Source organism: Plecotus auritus (assembly GCF_963455305.1).
Source record: "Plecotus auritus genome assembly, chromosome: 1".
Lineage (NCBI taxonomy): Eukaryota > Metazoa > Chordata > Mammalia > Chiroptera > Vespertilionidae > Plecotus > Plecotus auritus.
The window spans coordinates 220682561-220705667 of record NC_137770.1 but is presented as its reverse complement, the minus strand read 5'-3'; the positions used below and the strand labels follow the sequence as shown (position 1 = coordinate 220705667).

At 39.9% G+C, this 23107-nt stretch overlaps 1 protein-coding gene across 1 annotated transcript in view; it reads left to right on the top strand.

Annotated features, from left to right (window-relative positions):
* Positions 1 to 2690: 2690 nt before the first annotated feature.
* Positions 2691 to 23107, top strand: part of GRXCR1 (glutaredoxin and cysteine rich domain containing 1) — a gene marked incomplete at both ends in the record, with an annotated part of 92695 nt that continues 72278 nt past the window's right edge. Inside the window, one exon of the mRNA XM_080678872.1 lies at positions 2691 to 3074. Within this exon, the coding sequence (XP_080534998.1) occupies positions 2691 to 3074 (384 nt within the window). The remainder of the gene's footprint in view (positions 3075 to 23107) is intronic.

Sequence of the window (23107 nt, the reverse complement as noted above, 5' to 3'; positions counted from 1 at the left end):
ACTGGTCTTTTTTATATTTAGTGGCTATCTTGAGTATCTCTGGGTCTGAGTTAGTAATTTTGATGGTTTATTCATCAATCTTTATTCTCGAGTGCCATGTTCATTCAGACCTTTTCCCCACCCCACAGCAGTTGGATTTGCTTTGGGTATGGTTCCAAGCAGAAATTTAAGAAGTAAACTCCCCACGTATAGAAGAATAGACATAATGCCATTCATTGATTATCTCATTTTTTAGAAATTAAAATATATCAAATCCATATACCAATATCTTAGAGTAATAATGAAGTTAGTTTAAGAATCTTTTTTGCCATAAGGCATATTTATAAGTATTCTACAGACAGTGACAATCTGATTGAAGAAGGACATAAAAGTGATTTTTTTCTGTATTGCAGTTTGAAGATTCTTAGCCACACGATACACAAGAAACTCATTATTCAAGAGGAAATAGAAAAATCCTTGTTTCGTGCTTGAGAATGAAGCTTAAGCTTATTAAGTGTGAAGTGGACTGGATGTTTGAGCCACTTGGCTTTTGTAAGTTGAAGGCAGCTAAGTCAAGTTTTTAACTCCATTTAGCAGGTAAACTTGATTCATGATTCTTTCATTTCCTCTGGGACTTGGATTGTGTAGGCAGAGTATATTATTTGTTGTCCAGCATTCATCAATTTCTTATGTAGTGTAGATGGTCCTTTTTATGATATCAATAGCATTGACTGAGATATTTTGCCTAAAAAGTCAATAAACATTATTTCTTACCTTGCATATGGACTGGAAGCAGGATAAAAAAGAGATGGAAGTAATCATTACTCTCTCCTAATTTCAGTTTGTTTTGACATTAAAATCTAACTTAGCTAATTTTAATTCAGCAAACATTTATCTAAGCATTGTTTATATACAAAACCCTTCACAAGATCCATTGGGGAATCAAAGACGAAAATTGAACTGTAAAATTTGTTTTGAGAAGCTGTTGCTCTGTGGACTCTATTTATCCCCCTTGTGTTAATTTTAGAGTTTGGGTATAACGGTAAAACGGAAATGCTAGGTATGTGTTGATTCCACAGCTGAGCAGCCCCAGGAGTCTGAGACAGCTATGCCCCCTCAGGACGCACAGTGACAGGATGTATGCCAGCACCGAGGCCCCCTGCCCCGACACAGCACTTAGATATACTCAACTCTCAGTCCAGAGACGTGCACATGAACAAGGCTGCTGGAAACCCGAGCCCTTCTCCGGGATCTACCTGGTGGCAGGCTGGTTTAATCTGGAAGCCCTAGAATCAGACCCAAAACAGAATGGGTTGCCTTTATCCCCGTCAGTTACTTATGCTTTTCCAGTTCCACTCTTCTCACTGTCCTCCAAACAGTATGTATCTTTAGTTAGTTTAAGGAGCCAAATAAGAACTCATAGCTCTTGTTTACTGAGCAGCGTGCTAACCGTTTCATATACATCCCTCTATCTAATCTTTGAGAACACTCTAGGAAATAGAAACTATTAGACAGACGAGGAAACAAAATTATGAACATCTCTTGTGAGATTATTTGTGACTTTCCAGCTTTGTGCTATTATTTTTTGAATTTTCTAAAATAGGTATAAGTTAAGGTCACAATCAGTTAAAACTATAACCATGAAACAACGTGAGGTGTAGTGGGAGGGCCCGCTGCTTGTTTTCTCTCTGGAGACGCAGACAGGCCGGGACCCTGGCTGCAGTGTGAGTTTCAGTATGGCTCTCCACCGCAAGCGGGTCCTCAGGTGCCTGCCAGCGTGACAGGAAATACACTGAGCGCAGCAGCAGGAGGACTCTTCTCTATGCATGGGCGATTTGGATATAATATTTATCAATGCCGATCACCTGGATTGCTTTGGCTGATCTGGCTGGCTTGGGGGATTTTCCATTCTTCCTTCATTGCTCCATGTTTCCTTTCCAAAACCTTTCCATCTGTCCAAGAGAACGTGTTTCTACCAGCAGAAGTGGGCAAGTTCTCTCTTTTCTGTTAAAAAGTTATTCTTTAGAAAAGCCCCTTGTGCATAACGATGTAGGTTGCAAATTCACTGTATACAAAGCTGGTGAATCTGATCAATGATTTAAGAACTAGTAATGAGAGCTCTATGCAGAAACATTGCACGTTCACTGCTCTTTTTAAAGGCTGCCGGTTGAGAGTGAAATGCAGAGGAAATTAGCACGGTGAGAAGACTGTGACATCTCTGACGCTATACATGTAATTTCCTATTTTATCTCAGGCCTCCACTCTGGACGGTGAACTGAGAGATACTTCTGTCACTAAGATCCTTTTCAACACTCCCTATTGGCTTGGAAGTTCAAGTCTTTCATTTCCTTGCCCACACTTATTTTCTGTTTCATTGCATGCCACTTTCTTGCACTTGTCCTGTTAAAGAGCCCACCATAGCTATTGAATATTTAACGGCTGGGATCGTTTTGCAGGTTTTAGTTTAAAGGTAACCATAGCACACAAACCCACACACACACTCACACACACGCGCACACACACACACACATTCATTATTAATAGCAGAGATGCGCTGTGAGTTCTTGGGAATCTTCTTTCCTTTCGATGTTAGTTTCATATGAGTGCTGCTGTCACCGGAATGACGTCCTGATATCGCTATGTGGCAGGGGGACGCATGCAGTGACGGGGGATCGAGAACGATGTGACCTGTGGTGTGGCCGGTTGTGACCATGCTCAAAAGGGAGATGAAGCCGGAGAGTGACAGGCCACGGAAAGTGCGGTTCCGGATCGCGTCGTCCCACAGCGGGCGAGTTCTGAAGGAGGTGTACGAGGATGGGCAGCCGGCAGGCTCCCTGGACTCCGAATGTGCCAGCATCTGCGGCATCGATGGCCTGAGTGAGTCTGATGGACAGCAGAACGGCCACATAGGCTCAGAAAGTGACGAGCAGGAGAACGACCAGGATAACTTGCTGGTGTTAGCAAGGGCTGCCAGCGAGAAGAGTTTTGGTACCAGGAGAGTCAACATTTTAAGCAAAAATGGCACCGTCCGAGGCGTCAAATACAAAGTGAGTGCCGGCCAAGCTCTGTTTAACAATCTGACCAAAGTGTTACAGGTAAGTCATTGCTCTTAGCTCCTCCTGAGCTTGTTCCCGGCTCACCACCTCCACACCACGCTGTGCTCGGTTTAAAGCAAGCCTCTCTTATTCGTGGCTCCTACATACTTCATGAGCCACTTTCCCATCTCAGATACTATCTCCACCGCCACTGATTAAAAACCGGCTTCTTATGCTTAGCCAACTAGGTTGACTTTTCAAAGCCAAGTTTCTACCAGTTAAGGGGTCTTTTCTTCCAGTGTGTAATGACTAAAATAACGTATTTATTTCTTAACCAAAAAAAAAAAAAAAAAAAAAAAAAAAAAAAAAAAAAAAAAAAAAAAAAAAAGACACACGATAGTGTTCAAAGCATCTGAGCAACACTTAGAAGTTAATTTCTGGTTTATCATCCTGAAGACACTGAGTGGGTGTTGATCATTACTTGCGTAGGTATTTAAAGCAGAAAAAGATTGGTGCTGCACTCAGTGGGGATGGATTCAGCAGGCTGTGGTAAGGAGAGAAAGGCTAACACTGCCTTTCTCATTCCTGAGGAGGTTGCAGGCTCGTCTGAATTGCATTTCTCCATTAATTTGCTCTTTGGAACTCTGAGAGTAGTACTTACAAAATTTATTCTTCTATAAAAGTACAGACTGAGACCCAGATTTTATAGTAAAAAATCGCTCTTAAAATCTGATAGATTCTGCACAGTAATGTAGGAATGTATTATTCAGGTCCTGGGCCCTTGGCAATGAATTAATGTTAAGATAGCTTTTGGAATTGCCTGGAAACATTAGTAAGATGATTTTCGGTTAAAAATAGGGAGCAGATTCAGGAATGAAATTCATTGTCACTATCATTAAGGTAGCAAACCAATATTTTTCATTGTGATACCATTTTATGTTATTCTCAGTATTTAAATAAAATGATATCTTGTGAATTATTCAATGCCTTGACATTATATAAAGCTGCTGGAGAAAGGATTTTTTAAAAGGTACTTGACTATTTTTTTATTTTAAAGGAAGTATTTGGAAACATCATGCCATGAGGACTTTATAAAAGAAAATAAAGGGTAAAGGCAGTTAAGATATAAGGTTATTTTTATATATAAAACCTGTGAAGGATTTCACAGATTAAGGGTGGGAGTGGGGAACCAAAAAATCAGAAATGGATGACTATGTTTTCCTAGGTTGGAAAAAATACTGTATAGATTTCTAGATATGTGACTATTAGGTTGAAGTCATCTTAGTAGCCTCTATGTTTCATTAAATGCAGATATTATTTTTGCCAAGGTGTAGACCAAGACTGTACAACAATTAAAATAAAGAATGATTGCATTCATTGTAATTCATTTAGCTTGCCATGATTCTAAAGGCTTTATGGTTTGGAGAATTATTTATAAAACTGGTGTACCAATTTTAGTACTTTGACTTGAATTTGTTCAAAACTCTCAAAAAACTATCTTTTTTGAGTAAGTACCTTAAATCTTGAAAACTGACAAGAGACAAATTTTTGCACCTATGGCTTTATTCTGATGCTGCTATAAATTTGCAAATAGGAAATGGGAAAAAAATTCCAAGTCAAAATTTTAGTACTAGATTAGCTTATAATATTTACTTGTATATTTTTCTTTCTTTTTTTAATATATATTTTTTAATATTTTATTGATTTTTTACAGAGAGGAAGGGAGAGGGATAGAGAGTTAGAAACATCGATGAGAGAGAAACATCGATCAGCTGCCTCCTGCACACGCCCTACTGGGGATGTACCCACAACCAAGGTACATGCCCTTGACCAGAATCGAACCTGGGGCCTTTCAGTCCGCAGGCCGACTCTCTATCCCCTGAGCCAAATGGGTCAGGGCAACTTGTATATTTTTCTATGCATAATTCCATTGCCCTTTTTGGGGGAGAAATAAATGAAACTGTCATTTTTAAAATACTTTAACCCCATTGCTATATACTTTAAGAAGAAAATAGTGGTTACTAGCAGAGGTCTTTCAAAGTCTTTGATATTGAATCAGTCCCTCTTCCCTACCCCAAACCTAGTCATTCTTTCTTTATAATGTGGGTAATCAGCATATTGTAGGTATTCACAAATTTTGCCCATTAGCATCAGTTTCATCATCATCACCACCATCATTGCCATGGAATGTTTTCTGATCTCTCCAGAACAAAACATAAGTTAAAGGCACTCCTACCTTGAATCAGGGCTGCCAGTTGCACTATTTCAAGGGTTCCATTCACCTAATTGTCAGAGTGAACAGCACCCCCTGGAGTTGTGCAATAGAACCTACACAGCATTAGGTAGAGAGCTGACTTGGATACTTGCTGCTTGCTAAGGGATGTGTCGTAAGTGGTGATAAATGTCTTAGGCATATGTCTTAGAATGATTGAGTTTCCACGTGCATTCCACAATGCAATAGCAGAGAAGTTCTAGGGGCTAAAAGCAGAAGTTGCATTTCAATTCTTCCCATAATGGGTTATGGGACCAGATGTGACTCTTCCTTGGATCTCTTTATATTTTCCATATCCCATGGAAAGTAAGCAGCAAACTTAGCTACATGCAACTGTAACAGCAATTTCTCTTAGCAAAGAAAAAGTGAGGACTTGTATATTGGATATTTGATTAAGGTTCCAGTGCACAGACAGTCTTACTGAAGCAAGGAACTGTGATTGGAGAAACAGTCAGGTCTTTCTTCCTGTTTTCAGTTATAAAATCTTGAAGCACTCAACTTGAAACTTGAGAGGAAACTCTAAATATAACTAAAATCTTTCAAAGACCCTATCAATCACTTTACTTCCTCTCTATTAGTTTACCATTCTGTTATTCCTATCTCATTAAATACTGGCATGTGCTGTGTAAAAATTTTAACTGTGCAGAGAATAGTCATTGAAATCATTTGCTTAAAACATTTTTACTTCTTAGCAGCACTTATTTAAAAAGTCGACTATGAAAGAGTTATTAGAACAAATTTTCACTTAATTTATCAATTAATTTTCCTTGTAGAATTCTGAGCAATTGAGGATGTACAATATTAAACAAGGTTGCTACGGGTAGTGATGGATCAGAAGGCATAGAGAGAAAGGTCACCTGGATTCTCAGGGGAGTCTTGTAGCAGGTGGATTTTTGGATCCTTGGAGAATTGCTTAAGAACCTCCAGCCAGTCTAGAGTGTAGCTCTTCAGATCCAGATGTTTGACTTTTCTAGCTCTCATAGAGATGCCAAAAATTTAATACTCAGGAGAAACTAGTTTGGAAATCTGAAAACCTAGAATCTAATAGAGGCCTGGAAATATGCATTTATTGGAATCTCTCCAGGTTCTTCTTACATACATTAATGCTTGAGAATCATTGACCTAGAGTGTAAACAGGAAATTCATCCAGTTTCTTAAAGTTAAGCATATTCCATATGTTTTTTTTATGTCTTCAATATTTAATGTGGAGAACAAAGAAGATATAGATTGATCTATGATTTGTTAGATCAGAAGGAGGCTCTTTCCTGAGCCAAAGAGAATAAAGATATCCTGACAGACATGCTTCCTTTGAGTATTCTTTTTTTAAAAAAATGTATTTTATTGATTTTTTACAGAGAGGAAGGGAGAGGGATAGGGAGTTAAAAACACCGATGAGAGGGAAACATCGACCAGCTGCCTCCTGCACACTCCCTACTGGGAATGTGCCCACAACCAAGGTACATGCCCTTGACTGCAATCAAACCTGGGACCCTTCAGTCCGTAGGCTGACTCTTTATCCACTGAGCCAAACTGGTTAGGGTTCCTATGAGTATTCTAACGTATCAATTGGTTCAGGAGCAGGCCAAGAAATCTTAACAGTACTCTCTGATATAGGTGTAATGTTTTGGTGATTTTTAAGACATTCTGCTGTAAGGATATTTCTACCTAGATAAATGATTTTATCCCTCATTAATGGAATATTTTAGAAAGAAATTATTATTTTTAATTTTTAAAAGAAGTCACTGTGTTACCCTATGCAACACAAATTACAGAGCCACTGTGTAGCTCATAGCGCTCATCACCCAGTTTGCATGATTGGATTTGAGCTATACCTTGTTCTTAGCAGCAACATATTTCCAAAATCTCTTAGGGTGGGTCAGTGATTCAGATAATTAAGGTAATTAATTTTTCTAACTTATTCTTACAGGATTAAATTTCAGACAGTAATTAAATTTCAGACAGTGAGCTTATCTTGACCTTATCCTCAAACTTGTATACTTTGTTGTATACTCCATTAGAATCTTGTATTGTAATTTTCATAATATCATTTCCCTATTTTTCTACAAATTTAAAGTTGTTGTATAGAGAAAAATGGATACAAAGAAGGAAAATAATTACACCACATATTATAATTTGGTGGCTCCTTCTAAGAACTCAACTACATATATACATGTGGTTAGTGTGCTTATATTTATGAGTATTCTAATATTTCAAGACAAATAAAATTAAAGTACTATTGAATTTGCAAAATGAGTTGCATTTTGCAGGTTTCCACATACATAATTTTGCTTCAGTGTACCCAAAATTTTGCGAAATGAGCAAGAAAATTATTATTATAATGCAGTTTTTAGATAATTGAGTATCAGAGAAATCAAGCATCTGGCCCAAAGCTAGTAACATAAGAACTATGCCTTTCTCTGTTTTAGCTATGTACGTTTTACAAAATATAATGCCATGTGCAAAAACTCTCAACTTTACCTTTTGAAGTGTTATAATTATGAATATGAAGATTTATAAGGCTAACTAAGTCATGTTATGGTTTAACCTGATCTTTTGAAAGGTCAACATTTGGTTAGCAGATTTTAAAATCTGTTTTTTAGTGAATATTCAGTCTTCAGCTAGGGAAGGTGTTTCTGTAGAGTTAAATCACCTCCATTCATTTTAAAATTGTATTTTTTAAATGTATTAAAAGTTATCATGTCTATCACATCATTTGATTAAATTACCATGAAGTTACAAGGGTCACCTTTGGAACAGGATGCCTTAGTAATTTCAATAAAGACTGTGCTCAGTGTTGTTCACTGACTTTAGGATGGATATTAACAGACGTTTCCAGCCATACTTATTATCTGTCTCTGGCTCACTGAATCCAGCTTTGTTAATAGAATATTACTCTAGTGAAAACAAGGTGATACTCTTCATGACTCCGTGGTCTCAGTGGTTTATTTGGACCACTTTGGAAAAACAACAACAACAAAATTAACATTGATTAAGTGTTTACTGAAGTCAGGCACCATTCTTATTATTTATGAGCACTGACATCTTTATTTTTCTCAATTTTATGACATAGTATTATCATTAATCTATTAATAATAAGTTTTCTTCTCTGTGTGTGAAACATTAAATTATAGGATTAAAAGATTATTTTTTAAAAGCAGAATACAATAAATAAGCACCCACTATCAAAATAAGCACCCACTAATGGAAATATTGCCTGTTTAGCTATCAGGGAGTAGACAAGAAACTCTAGAGCTTTTAGTACAATTCCAAACAATCCAAGAAACTACATTAAGCAATTAGGTGACTTGTAATTCAAGAAACAGGAAAAAAGAAGCCCCCAAAATGAATTGGTACTACTGATACATTTTTATGTGCAATTAAAGATTTGCAAACCAATATTCTTTAAATCCTGTGACCACCTTCCACATACTATTCTTAGTCACAACATTGACACTGATACTGATTAGGACCTCAATAAATTCTTTCTTTGAATTATGAATTAAGTGAAATTCTCCAAGACAGTGGTTATTTTGTTCTTTTCCATCTCTTTTGGCTTTGGAAATTTCCCATCTTGGATAAGAATAGAGTTTGCATCATGAAGCATTAGTAGCTTGCTCCATTCAATCCTTCAATATTTTTTCAGTCATTCATTTAATAGCCATTTACTGCTGATCTATTATGGAGCAAGCACTATGCTACATAATTTGAGGGATGAAAACCAATTCTTGCCTTCATGGAATATTCAGTAGTGTATTGTGAGTGGGTGTGTAAAGCGATTCAGGGAAGAATTCAGGTATGAAACTCACTTTTGTTTCTTATTGCCATAAGACTCTCCTCTGTTTTTGTGTTGGCTTAACATAGCCTCTGCATTTCTCCAATGCTTATATTTTTCTCCTTTTAGCCTTTCTCTGATTAGACTATAATTTTACTGCATCCCTTTCTTCAGCTTCTCTTGCTTTCTAATGTAGTTCTGTCTCCAGGCCCAATAACTGTAACTAATGACTCTTATCTCAATCCTACAAGTCTCCAGAAGTCTGTAATGATGACTCTGACCATGAGCACTGACTTATCCATGTTCTATGAATCTTACTAAAACTTTCTCTCCTTAGTTCATTGAATATCTTGTGGGAATATCTCTTATTCTCCTCTGTTCATTAGAACCCTTGTGTCATCATGACATTTTAATTTGTGGGAGCTTGGTTTTAATTGTTTGACGCTTAATCCTATGAATCTATCTGAATTCTGTCTTCAGAATAGCATGCTGAGCAAAACCACAGGTTCCACAGATGACTTGGAACTGCTTAACGAACTCATGCCGGCAACCCATGGGTACCACATAATTAGGGAATTATCTTTAAAAGCCACATAACTGCATATATACACATATCCTTTGGGTGGCCTGGTCATGCTTGCAGAGTTTCTGATATTTTCTCTAAAATTCAGTATTGTGAAGGTTGTATAAGAACAATATAAACATTTAATAGTCTATGAATTGACACACTATGTAACTACATCAGTCTCTCAACCATTATTGCCTGGGAGGAATTTAAAAATTATAAACAGAATAAAATATCATAAAGAAAATTTTGGTTATGGAAATTATATTTATGATCTCTTTGCTCAATTTCATTTTTCTAACAATTCGTTATCTCACCTAATTGCTGGCAAATTATTTGTGTCTTAGAATATTTCATTAGGAGGGAAGAAATAGATGTACATTGGTTCATATAACTCTCCCACACAGTTAATACATCAAATTATGGGAGTAGTCCTTATTTTATTGATTTCTAAACAATAAAATTAGGTCATGAAAGAAGTTGCTCCTTTTCTGAATCTTTTATGTAACTAGTGGTATGGAATTAAAGATTTCTCTTTATTATTATTATTATTTCTTGCTTGTAGATAGAGAGCAGGCTGACAGCTGGGGTGCGGGGGAGGGCGGACATTGGGGATGGAGGTATTGAGCAAAAAAGAAAAAAAGAGAAAGAACTCAGGAAACAGACAATAGCATGGTGATTGCTGGAGGGTGATGGGGTGGGTGGAGGTGGAGGAGGGTATGGGGGGCATAAATGGTGATGGATGGTGAACACACAATACAGTGTGCAGATGATGTGTTATGGAATTGTGCACCTGAAACCTGGTGGATCCATTGTCATTGCTGCCCCTTCAGCCCTCTGATGTTGCAGGCAGCCCGTGAGGCCTGTCACATAAGTCCTTTCCCAGGATGCCCAAATTTTACTTCTTCTGACTCTTGGAATTACCCAACCTCATTCTTTAAAGCATAGCTATATTGATTGCTCCCAGGGGCAAAAGAAGACCCATGTTTCAAAGAACCAAAGCCCACTTTCTATGTGAGAGAAAGAAGAGACAAGTGTCATAATCCTCCAGTAGTCTCTGAAATGATTTTGGTGCTTATTGTCTTTCCACTAATGGGTCAAGGTGCTGTTCTCTGGGGACAGATGACCTGATTTCAGAAGCAGAGTCTGCCACATCCTAGTTGGGCATTCTGGGAAAATTTACTTCTATAATGCCAGTTTTCTTTATCAGTAAAGTGGGGATAATGATAGTGACTATTTCATATGAAATAAATGAACTATCATGGGTAAGCATTTTGTACAGAATGCTTGGAACATTGTAAGGGCTCAGTGAATACTGTTACTATTTTTATTACCCATCCCTCAAACAAATTTTGAATCAATTCTTGCTAAGAACTCTACTAGGCAATGAGTATGAAAATATGAATAAGGCATCATTCCTGTCCTCAGAGAAACTAAATTCCTTTCTTAGGAGGGAAACAAACACATAGTTACTGTAAAATGTAAGTATTCAGGAGCTGCCTGGGGGACAGAGGCAGGACTCATAACCCCATTCTGTAAATCTTATGGAGATTCTGCCCTCTTCACTCCCCCACCCCACATCTTACATCTTTTAAAACCAGGGCTGCGTGGGAAGTAAGTCCAGGGCCGCTCCTGAAAAGGCATCCTGGTGCTTCACGCTTCGTTGGTGGAACTCACTTCCCTTTGGGAAATCTCAGCTGCTGCCTCTAAACTTGGCTTAGCTCCTGTCACACAACCTGCTTTCCAAGGCTAATTCCTCTGTTCAAGATCCTGTCTTGGTGGCAGCCCCTACCTGCTTTGCTTTGCCTTGGATTCTGTAGTTCTAACCTCCCGTGGCTACTTGGCCATGTTGGTCAGCCTGGCTCTGCTGCACTTGGCTCCATACCTGTGAGCTCTGCCAGCCGGGCACCCAGGCGCCTTGTGTCTGAGCATTCCTCTGCCACGCCTGTCATCCTGAAAGCCGGGCCTGCTCCTTCTGCATAGACCTGGACTCTCTCTCTTCTTTAGCAATAGCCTGGGTTGATTTATGATGTCTTTCAACACTAATCTGGGTTATTGTTTGTATCTATATGGGATGTGCTGTGCTATAAGCCACGTTGTGTAAGAAGCTCGGAAGAGGTCTCTGAGGTTGTTTGTTAGCTTCATAATGTGGTAAACAAGCCAGTTCCTGCTCTGCTATTTCCTCTTTAACTTATTTGTGATGTTCCCTCACAGATTCCAGATGGCTGCTATAGCTTGAAGCCAGGCCAGAATCAAACTCAGAAAGGGAGGAGTGACAAAAGAGAATATTCTTTGTAGGTGTGCCTTTTCTATCAGAAAGGAAAAGAAAATCCCAGAAACTTCCTAGACGCTTTCTCGGACAGTTCATTGGCAGAATAGAGAGTTATGGCCGCTCCCTGTTAGAACAGGAGGCTGGGAATATGAAGTTATTTATGGCAGTGCCTCTATGGCAGAAGAGAGCATGGGGCATGGGGTGGGGAACTTACTTATCCATGGAGCTCGTGGATAAGTAAGCAGTGGTGCCTGACACATCATCATCCAAGAACTTTGATGAGACTATTTTAATTTTATGCAGTTTAACTCACATTGGGTTATGCTACTTGAATTACAAAACCATTTTAATAGTGATCTTATTTCACAACCTGCCTACATTTATTTTGCCTGTTCTTGTGTTTTGTTTTTCTGTCTTTCCAGTTTGTCTTTTTCTTAATTATTTTTAGTATCTATTCCTTTTGATTTCTGACTGTTATCTTTTTTTTCTTAGGCCTAGAGCTTTTTTTTTTTTTTTTTACTTGATGACTTTAATTATTCTAACACTAAAACTTCAGAACCTCAAAGTGACCTTACGGGTGCTAAACCATTTATTTTCAACTAACAGTAGTTGAAAGTCTTAAATACATTAGTTATTTATTTTATCTGTCATGGGGTACTAATTGTGCAATTTTAAAGAGGTGCATGCCACATTAGACCTAAGCTGAGCAATCCAAAACAGTAAGGAACTTCCCCCAAATGGTACATATTGCTTTATTTTTTTCCTTCCCTGCCTGTCTCCTCTAAATCAAAACCAAAATACAAAACAAAAACACAAGGACTGCAGAGTCACAGCGATCATCCCCACAGCTCCTTCACCGCCTCCTCGCTTCCCACGCCAGGCACCTGGGGGGCTCGGCAGTCAGTGGGCTGGGACTCATCTCACGTTTGAGAATAACGATAGAAAAGCCCTCTGCATGCAGAGCAGGGCAGACCTTTCCCAGAACGCCTTTCCGCAGCGCCGCTCCAGCTCTCCTGCTTCTACTAGTCGTCAACAAGCTTTCACAAAATCGAAAAACAAAACACAGAACCCTGAAGAGTATCATGCTAAGCGAAATAAGCCAACCAGCCATAAAAAGACAAGTATCACATGATCTCACTCATACGTGTATTCTAATGAATGAAATAAACTGATGAACACAATAGATCCAGGGACATGGAAGCATGGAACGGAGTGATGAATTTCAGAGGGAATGTGGGGTTGGGCGGGTGGATGGGGAGAAGATAACCTGGGGAACTTGTATGAGTATATGCACAGCCCATGGACACAGATAATAGTGTGGTGAAGGCCTGGGAGGAGCAGGTGTGGGGTGGAGGGAGTCAGTAGGGGAAAAAACAAAGGAGATATGTGTAATACTTTCAACAATAAAGATAAAAATTTTAAAAATTATTTAAAAGAATACTGTTAGTAATAAGAACAACTCTTTATTGAGTGCCTACGTGTGACAAATTATTTTAGGTCTCTTTCTTATAATAGTTTCTTTAATCCTCAGGGAAATTTGCAAAGTTGATATTAACTTGTTTTACTTGGAAAGAGCTGACAACACCCCAATATGATTTAAAGAACCATGAGAAAACATGGTCCCCAAACAGTTTGGCCTTAAGTGTTGATCTGCTATCTGAAATTGTTTCTGCTGTTTTTCCTACTTTCCTACTCTCGAGATCTCCTTTGTCCGAAGTTGAGTTCCCTAGAAACAGAACCAGAAATTGGCTTCCTGTGGAAAGTGATTTATTAAGAGAGCATTCTCTGAAGAAAGGGGGAGAAGGAAGCAGATTAGGACAGGGGAAGAAAGCTAAGCCAGGCAGTGATCTTGGCCAGAAACCAGCTTCAGCCTGGACATTCACAATAACAATTGCACCATAGATTTGGTCCCCCTTACAGCAAAGAGCTGGCATTTTGCATGCCTATATCAGTCTGTCATTGGCTATTAGCTTTGCATATGTGTGCGTGCGTGCGTGCGTGTGTGTGTGTGTGTGTGTGTGTGCCTCATAAATTCTGCTGAGACATTTTGAAAACATTTATCCAGGGAAGGAGGAATTTTATCTTTTAGCAGCCAGTATTTACAGTAGCTGGGGGATGGATCAACCAGCATTGTGAAAGAAATCTGGAAGCATCCACTATAGTCTGCCTTTTGCGCTATTCAGAATTAGTTGCTTCTTCCATTAAGTTTATTCCATCTGCACACAACCTTGCCACAGTTAGTGAGAGAATTAGGGGGATAAATTATAGCCCCAACACTGTTGTTGGTCTTAAAGTAACAACTAATATTTACTTTCCCTCTTTTATTATCCATTTTAGACACCCCTCCTCTTACCTAGCACTTCTGCTCATCCAGGCAACTTGCGAGGTTGGGTTAGTAGTCCCTGTGGAACCTGAGCCTCTGGTCACTATGCCCTTACTAGGCTGTGGTTGCTGTACTTGCCTACTTACATTAAAAACCAAGGGAGGTACCCGAGGACCAGGCATATTTTTACCTGCCCCTAATATGTAGCAGCAGTTCTTCCTCCTTGAGACAATCAAGCTCTATTACCCCTGCTGGTTATGGAACTCCTTTTTATGTCAGCTGGATTACTGTCATGATGAGTCCAAGGTTACCAGGCGTCAAGTGTAGCTTTTAAGTTTGGTGGGCCTCTTTCTGCATTGCTTGGTGGAAGGACTCCCTTCTGGGACCAAGGACGTAGACTAATAATGCCTAAAGTTGCAGGGATGGAAAGCACAATTGTCCAGGTGGGTGGCTGGGAGTGATGGTGAATGGGATCATTCCTACATCTACCGGTTGGTTCCTGGACCCATGAATTCTAGCTGTTTGGCAACATAGCTCCATATAATGACCATTGGTTTAAAGTGTTGACTTTAAACAAACAGCCATATATTTCTTCCAAAAAACGGGTTTATTCAGGAACAACAAAGAACTGCAATTTGGAACCCGCAGTCTAATGACAAACCACTTTGTGCAAGTACAGAGAACAAAGGAGAGAATGTTCTTCTATAGAGGAAAGGGTTATTATATATCCTGAAAGTTTGCGAGATGTTATGAAACCCTTGGCAGTTTGAAATTGGCCATGGTGTGAGTATTCCCAGCAAATACTACGGAGTAGTATTTGTCCTTTTTTCTTCCCCTTGAAAGTAAGTTACCAGCATACCACTGCTACTAAAAAGAGGCCGAAAAGAACATGAAAATAGGAAAAGGTGAAGACTCCTTAATAATTTATCCTGGAGCCAGAGCTAGTCCTTGCGCTTTTTTCTTTTCCTAAAATGCCCTCAGAACGTGCCATCTGGTTATTTATTTTCTCATTAAAAAGTTGATCTACCTCCTGGGTGTGGTCAGTAAGTCTGTGTTGCTGTAGACGTGAAGAAATTCTTCCTATTTAATTGTCCAGCCTCCAGGCTCGCCTTCAGTGATCCTTTCCTCCTGCAACTAGAAAGCTAATCATATTGCTGCCCTGCTAAAAACAAACCAATGGTTCTCTGTAGCATTTAGACATAAAATCAAAACGTTTTAGTCTGGTAGATGAGCCTGAGTTCCTCTCAAAAGCAGAGTGTGAAATAGGACGTGGGTCGTACAGGTCGTGTATTGGGGAGGTCCTCTCAGGGCAGGAGGGAGATGGAGGAATGAAGAGGGAAGGGGATAAACCAATGCAAAGGTGCACTGATTACTGCCATGGGCAGCTGGGGTTCCTTCCATCCTGGATCCTGCCGGGCCTTCTGAGGAGGGTCTGCCTTTCAGAACCCACAGCACCTGAGTACCACGGAAAGAAGCATTTATGGACTCTCTCCCCTTGGTGAGGGTGGTCCCAAGAGGTCTGTAACCTCCACCCTCCAAGGATGCTTCTGAGCGCCATATACTGAAGAGCTGAGGGAGTGGTCTTCTCCCAGGCCCCACACTGAGGACCTGGAGAGAACCAGAGCAGGAAGCAAAACATCACACAAGCTCACGGTGAGCTTCTACCACTGAAAAATGACTTGAAGCTCAGAGAGCTTTTCCTGAAACGGGACTGTGGAGCAGAACAAGAGGCAGCGGATCCAAGGGCGTATGACGTTCTCCAAGGCTTTCCACTTTCTCTTCCATTCTCTCCCTGGACTTGTTCTCCCTGACAGCCTACACATACCAACGCAGTTATCCTAACCATACTCTGCCATTTTATATAGGCCATTTTTTTGGGGGGGGAGGGTATATGCTTACCTGCTGATCTCTCTTCTCAAAATGCAGCCACTTGCTTCTCTTAGTTAACTAACCTCAGATGTGACCCTTTCCTGGAAGCTTCCATGTTTCCCCCCATCAGCGTTCAATGTGCAATTGCTCTTGCAACATCCTTATTGTAGCTCTACAAAAGCCCTCATTGCAACATGCTGTAACTCTAACATAAGCATCTACCTATACTCTGCACAGGGCTGTGAGGATCTGAATTCTAAATGCCCTTGTTCTGAGGGCCTAACATAGTCCATAACTACATAGCTACATAATAAATGTTCTAGAAATACTGTGGACTGAATGAATGAGTACATTTTGATTTTTCCATGGATTTATTTTTCAAAAAAATTTAAAAATCCAATCTAAGACCATTCCAAAGCAATTGAAGCATGGATCCATTTAGAAAGAAGTCTACTAGGTGTCCAAGGATGCCATTCATTATATGTATGAGTAAATAAGTAAATAACACTATATAACTATATGTATAACTAACAAGCAATAACAATGAAACTGTAAGAAAATCAAGCAATAAATCAATAATAATGAGTGTATGACTTCTGCTTGGAAGAATTAGATGAATAAGACACAAACATATAACAAGATGACTAATGATAAAAGAGGGGAAAATAACACGCTGAGCTATGAAACAGTATGATGTGGTAGGGGGGATAGGGAAATGAGTAGCAGGAAATATATTTGCTATGGTATCAGAGGACTCTGAGACCCTGTGGGCAAAGAGGACAGGGAGGTTTCTAAGCAGCAGATCGGATTTGAACTAGGCTGCATGTCCAGTGGTTAGCAGCAGTGACTCTGGGGAACTCTGAGGTTCAAACTCCTGTGTCACATATCACCCAATAGCTGTGTAATCTTGGGAAAATTTTGACTGCCTCATCTATAAATGGGAGTTTATAATTATGCTCAGTTCCTGTGGTTATTGTAAGGATTAAAATAATTAATGTATTTATAGACATCAAAACAATGCCTGGCATGTAACACACCTATTAAATATGACATACGGTACTTACTCTAAAACATGGGGAGGTTAGTCTCTCAGCAGAGACATAGGATATGTTTGGAAGCCAGTAAAGGGACTAGTTTACTTGTAGCAAAGAGTTTATGTGGGGAAATGGCAAGGGTTAAAACTGGAAAGCTGCTTTGGATTCTTAGTGAGGACCTCAAAAATCAGCTAGAGCCAGTAAGGACAGCAAACAAAGAAGATAACTGTATGTCCTGGCTTCCCCTGGATAATTGTGGTTTAATTATTATATTGATATAATTATCAGGGCAATTTTCATGTCCCAGAGTGTCTTGTTTGGAAAAAAGATACCTTAAAGAGTGACATTTAAACAAGGGTCATAGTGATGTGTGGAGATTATCTGGCATAAATGTAAGGGGCACTGGAGCAGAGCAGTGTAAAGGTAGGTTGGTAGCAAACCATTGCATGTTTCTTTAAAGTCATATTTATTGCCCAGCTCCTGTGGCTGAATGGTTGAGTGTCGACCTATGAACCAGGAGGTCACAGTTCTATTCCCGGTCAGGTCACATGCCAGGGTTGCAGGCTTGATCTCCGGTAGAGGACTTGCAGGAGACAGCCAATAGATGATTTTCATTCATCACTGAAGTTTCTATTTCTCTTTCCCTTTTCCTTCCTCTCTGAAATCAATAAAAATATATTAAAAATAATATTTATTTCCTTTAGAATCATAAAAGCTCAGTACTGGAAGGGACCTAGAGATAATCTGGTATAATTCATTCTTCATTTTTTATATCAGCACATTGTGATTTGGTGTTTCCTCATGATTAGATTCAGGTTATGTATTTTTGGCAGGGACATTATATAACTGACCTATCTTCTCTTTCCGGGGGCATCAGATCTGAAGTCATATGATGTCCATTTGCCCCCTATTAGTGATCTTAATTTGATCACTTTATTATGTATGACCTAATTTCTTCACTGTATAGTCATTTTCCCCATAATAATTAATAAATAATGTGATGGGAGATATTTTGAGGCTGTGTGATTATCTTGTTACTCATCAAACTTCTCCATCCAAGATTAAGCACCCATTGATGTTTGCATGGATCCATGTTTAGCATCATGTTTACAAAATGATTATTTTTATTTTTTCTATAGTTATTAGGCAGCATTTTTCTGTAAGGATGATTCTTTGTTTATAGATTTATTTACCCATCTATTTACTATCAGTATGTAGACTCACAGATTTTTTTTTAAAAAAAATGTTTTTACTTATTTCACAGAGAGGAAGGGAGAGGGAGGGAGAGATAGAAACATGAATGATGAGAGAGAATCATTGATCAGCTGCCTCCTGCATGCCTCAGTTGGGGACTGAACCCACCTTGACTATTGAACTGTGATCTCCTGGGTCATGGGTTAATGCTCAACTACTGAGCCATACTGGGTGGGCTAGACTCACAGATTCTTATTCACTGGGTTTTAATCCATCACTGTGCTTATTTATTTTAATGCTCTAAATGTTCCAGTCTTGGCCAGTGGGAGCCCCTTAAAACTGGCACTGGTGTCTTCTTGAATGCTCCCATCATTTTTTTAAGCACTTCCTTTCTTTTGGCACAAGGTGTTGCAGGCTCATCTTAAACCTTTCCTGCCCATACCAGGAATCAACCACTTCTTCAAAGAGCCTTGACACCCTTTGGTGCAGAATGACATTAGGAAACAAAAATCTGGATGGTAGGTTTGCTCCCTCCTGCTGGCATGCTCTTACCCATTGGTCCTCTCAGTGGACAAAGCTGTTGCTGATGGTGGAGGGAGGTCTGTTGTAATTCAGCATTTATTTCTCTAGTTTATTTGAAGCTTTTGCTATTCTCTCCCTCCTAGTGATTCTGAAAGCATGGGACATGCGTAATTTTATTTCTGTTCCTTATTGATCCTATTTTGGGGGGAGGGAGGAATGGAGTGATTTGGCTTCAGGAAGCCAGTGTTATCTAAGGGCTGACCAGACCTCTGAGATCTGGTCTTTTGGTATCTTCCTTATCTATGGCACTCTCGGTCCTCAGGGTAGTTAACATTTAAATGAAGTATGTGTTGATGAAAACGTTGAGAATAGAAATGCATGCTCTATTTCCCCACAATCTTTCATTTTAACAGTGTGTGGTTGCTTTAGTGTCAAAGCTGGAGAGGAACAAAGCCAAGAATTACCCCCTTAAAAGGAACACTAATAGGAGGGTGGCTTCTGCGATTTGTTTGTATACATTGCCTTCAGAGGCTGCTGTTGTTTACCCAATACACTTGGCATTTTTTTCTTTAGAGAGGCATCCATATAACCCAAAGTGCAATCCTTGGCTTTATGAAAAGCTAATGTGATTTTATTGCTGAAAGCAGAAATTTACGGAGGAGGAAAAAAGTGTCCCATTTCCTCCAGTATTGACAGCACAAATGAGAGTTTAGTGTTTCATTCCAATGAGACTGTGGCTTTCATTAATCTCACACTCACAGCTGATGAATGAAAATTGCATTGTCGTGCTAGGCAGACGGCTCCCGCAGAGTAATTAATCCCCAATGAAGGGCTGGAACAACTGCCCGTGAAAATGCTGCATGTTTGCAGCTCAGCTGAGCCTCAGCAGTGAGGGCTTTACTGCACGGACTCATGACTGTACATTTCCTCTCTCTGACATGGGAGAGGGACAGATGGAGCCACTGACCCTGAAACAGGTGGCCAGTCAGCGTGAAGGAAGTGCAGAGGGCTTCTTAGGTAAGAGCTTCTGAGGGTGAATGTATTCACTGGGAAAGATGCTGCCCTGGGCAGAAAGGCTCCTTAGTGCTTCTGTGTGGAATTGGAACGATTGGGATTGTGAAGCACAAACCTTGAATAGGAAAACAAGATAGGAATCAGACACAGGGCTAGGAAGGAAGGACGTCCATGAAATATTCACTGTAATATATAGCTTTTCAATATTAGGAGGTCTGATATGGAACCTAACTCGTGAGTATATGTTTTAGGATTCCAGCACAGCCAGCACTTACTTATATCTGAGTATGGAGTGGTTTGAAATCAGTTTTATATGCCCATAATGTTTCTCCAAAACTCACCCTGTTGAGTGGCTTCCTTGCCACACCAGCCTCACCTTCATGAAGGTGTAAAACTAGGATTACAGTTAAAAAGAAAAAGTAAAAGAATTATTAAGTCAAAGACAGGGTACAGCAAAAGGAGTACATGAAACACAGTTTATTTTTGTATTATTGTTTACTAGAGACCTGGTGCACAGATTTGTGCACTGGTGGCATCCCTCAGCCTGGCCTGCACCCTCTCACAATCCGGGACCCCGTGGGGGATGTCAGACTGCCTGTTTCAGCCAGATTCCCACAGGCCAGGCCGAGGGACCCCACCGGTGTACGAATCTGTGCTCTGGGCCTCTAGTACGCATATAAGATCTTTGGTTAATCTCTCCCCCCCACCCCCACTCCTCTCTCCCCTCAGAGATTCATCAGTCTGTTCTATGTTTCCATGCCTGTGCATTGAGCGTCTGCCCCCTGGTGGTCAGTGCACATCATAGTTACTGGTCGAACGGTTGGCTGGTTGCTTAGGCTTTTATATACATAGATTAGTCATTGTACTTTTTTTCCCCATATGAATAGCTGTAGACCTACTTTTGTCCCATCCTGTATATACTGTGATCTTTGCTTTTTATGTATAGAAACTGTCTTTCACTTCACAGTTATATAAATAACATAATTGTAATTTGGCTTAAAAATGTGTTCTGGGCAACATACAAATTGCCAATTTTATCCCTTCTCATCTTAGCCTTGCCCATGCTTCTGCCACCAGTCTAGGAGATGCACATGCACATTATTCCCACAAATACCAGTTACTTTAAAATTTCCAAAGATACTCCAACATTTTTCCCCTTAAGAAACATAAGTAATAGATATTGTTTACTAACCAGACACCATTTTGTGGGCAACAGTAAGGGTGATACACAGCTTCTTATATGGCACCTTCACTCCACTCTCTCTTTCAGGGGAACATTTCAGAATGTTAGTGAGTGAGCATGGGGGCAGCCATCTTGTGTGTTGGAGTGATGGTCAATCTGCATATTACTCTTTTATTAGATAGGATAGAGGCCTGGTGCACGGGTGGGGGCCAGCTGGTTTGCCCTGAAGGGTGTCCCAGATCAGGGTGGGGGTTCCCTTCTGGCATGGGGCGGCCTGGGTGAGGGGCCTGTGGTGGTTTGCAGGCTGGCCATGCCCCCTGGCAACCCAAGTGGAAGCCCTGGTATTTGGGGTTTATTTATCTTCTACAATTGAAACTTTGTAGCCTGGCGCGGAGCCAAGCCTTCTGCTTGCTCCGTGGCGGCAGCCATTTCTGTTGGGATTTATGTATCTTCTATAATTTAAATTTTGTAGCCTTAAGCAGAGGCCTGGGCCAGCCAGGGTGTGCGGAAAGCTTGGCTTCCTCCATCGCCAGGGGCAACCCTAGCCTCCTGATCTTTCCAGCTCTGTGGCTGCCGCCGTTTCTGTTTGGATTTATGTATCTTCTATAATTGAAACTTTGTAGCCTTGAGTGGAGGCCTAGGTCGGCAAGGGCAGGTGGAAAGCTTGGCTTCCTCCATTGCCGGGGAAACCCAAGCCTCCCTCCTGCTCTCTGTGGCCGTAGCCATCTTGGTTGGGTTTATTTGCATATTTGTTCCTGATTGGCTGATGGGCGTGGCTGGTGGGCGTGGCTGGTGGGTATAGCGGAGTGATGGTTAATTTGCATATTACTCTTTTATTATATAGGATTTGGAAAGGCAGATAATAATCAAGTAAATAAATAACTAAACAAATAGTGTACCTTCAGTTGGTGGTAAATGCTATGAAAGAAATCTTTAAAAGGTAAGGAGATTCAGAATGAGGGGTGAGTGAAAGGTGGGGGCAAGAGTAGGATTGTCTTTCATAGATGGAAGTCAGACAAATCTAAAAACTCATGTGTTTCACAAGCCATTGGCTACTTTACAAAAACATTCAAGTTCCCCATGGCCCTGTGAACAATGGGAATTTGTTAGTAGAAACCTTTACTTGCTTTCTGCAATTTGTTTGTAGCTCATGACTTGTTATGAAGCAATGAACGCATTTGCTCTGAGCATCCCCCATGAGAGAGAGAAGTTTGTGAGTTGTTTCTAAATGCATGGGAAGATGTCTGAGTATATGTAAGAAGATTTTAAGTTCTTACATGGCAAGCAGGTACAGATTATATGTTTAGGTTAGATGCCCTTTAACTAAGACCAATATTATATGTTTGGAAGGAGTAAGAAAATTACAGTGAGAGGGTCAGTGAGGAATTTGGGAGGGCATTAGTAAAGGCAACTTGCTAAGAGAGCAGAACATGAAAACTATAGACTCCCGCATGGAAGCTTCTAGTTTGTTACACTCAGGAATGTATAAAACTAGGAATAATTCAATTCTAGAAGCAAATAAAAAGTGAGTCATTTTACAAAGTGTATCAGCTCCCTAATTAGAGGATCATTTTCAAAATAAATTGCAGCAGACCAATTAACTGAATTTTTCTAATTTCAATTGCCTATTATTTTTCCAGCAACTTGATTATCATTGTAATGTATTTAAGCATTTTCCTAATAACCTTCTCAGAATGACATTTTCAGATATAACTGTCTCCAAAAATATGCTGAATCTATGCAGTAAACATTTTACAGTTTATTTCCTTTTCTGCAGTTATAATTGAAATGGAATCATTTGGACTAATGCCCTTCCACCATCTTTGCAGGGGATTTAATGAGGTGGAGAGAGAATGAAAGATGGAGAGAAAGGGATTACTTTGATAGAGACAAAAGGTGGAGGAGAGGGGGGTTGTACTGAAAGGTAGCTGATTCAATTAATCCCACCAACCGTTTTCACCACCTCCAACAAGAAGACCCTGAAGCTGTTGAACACGTCTAGAAGTAAATGAGCAAGAAGTTCAATGTAGGATACCTTTGGGTGGGAGAAGATCAGATAGCTCTGACTCATTA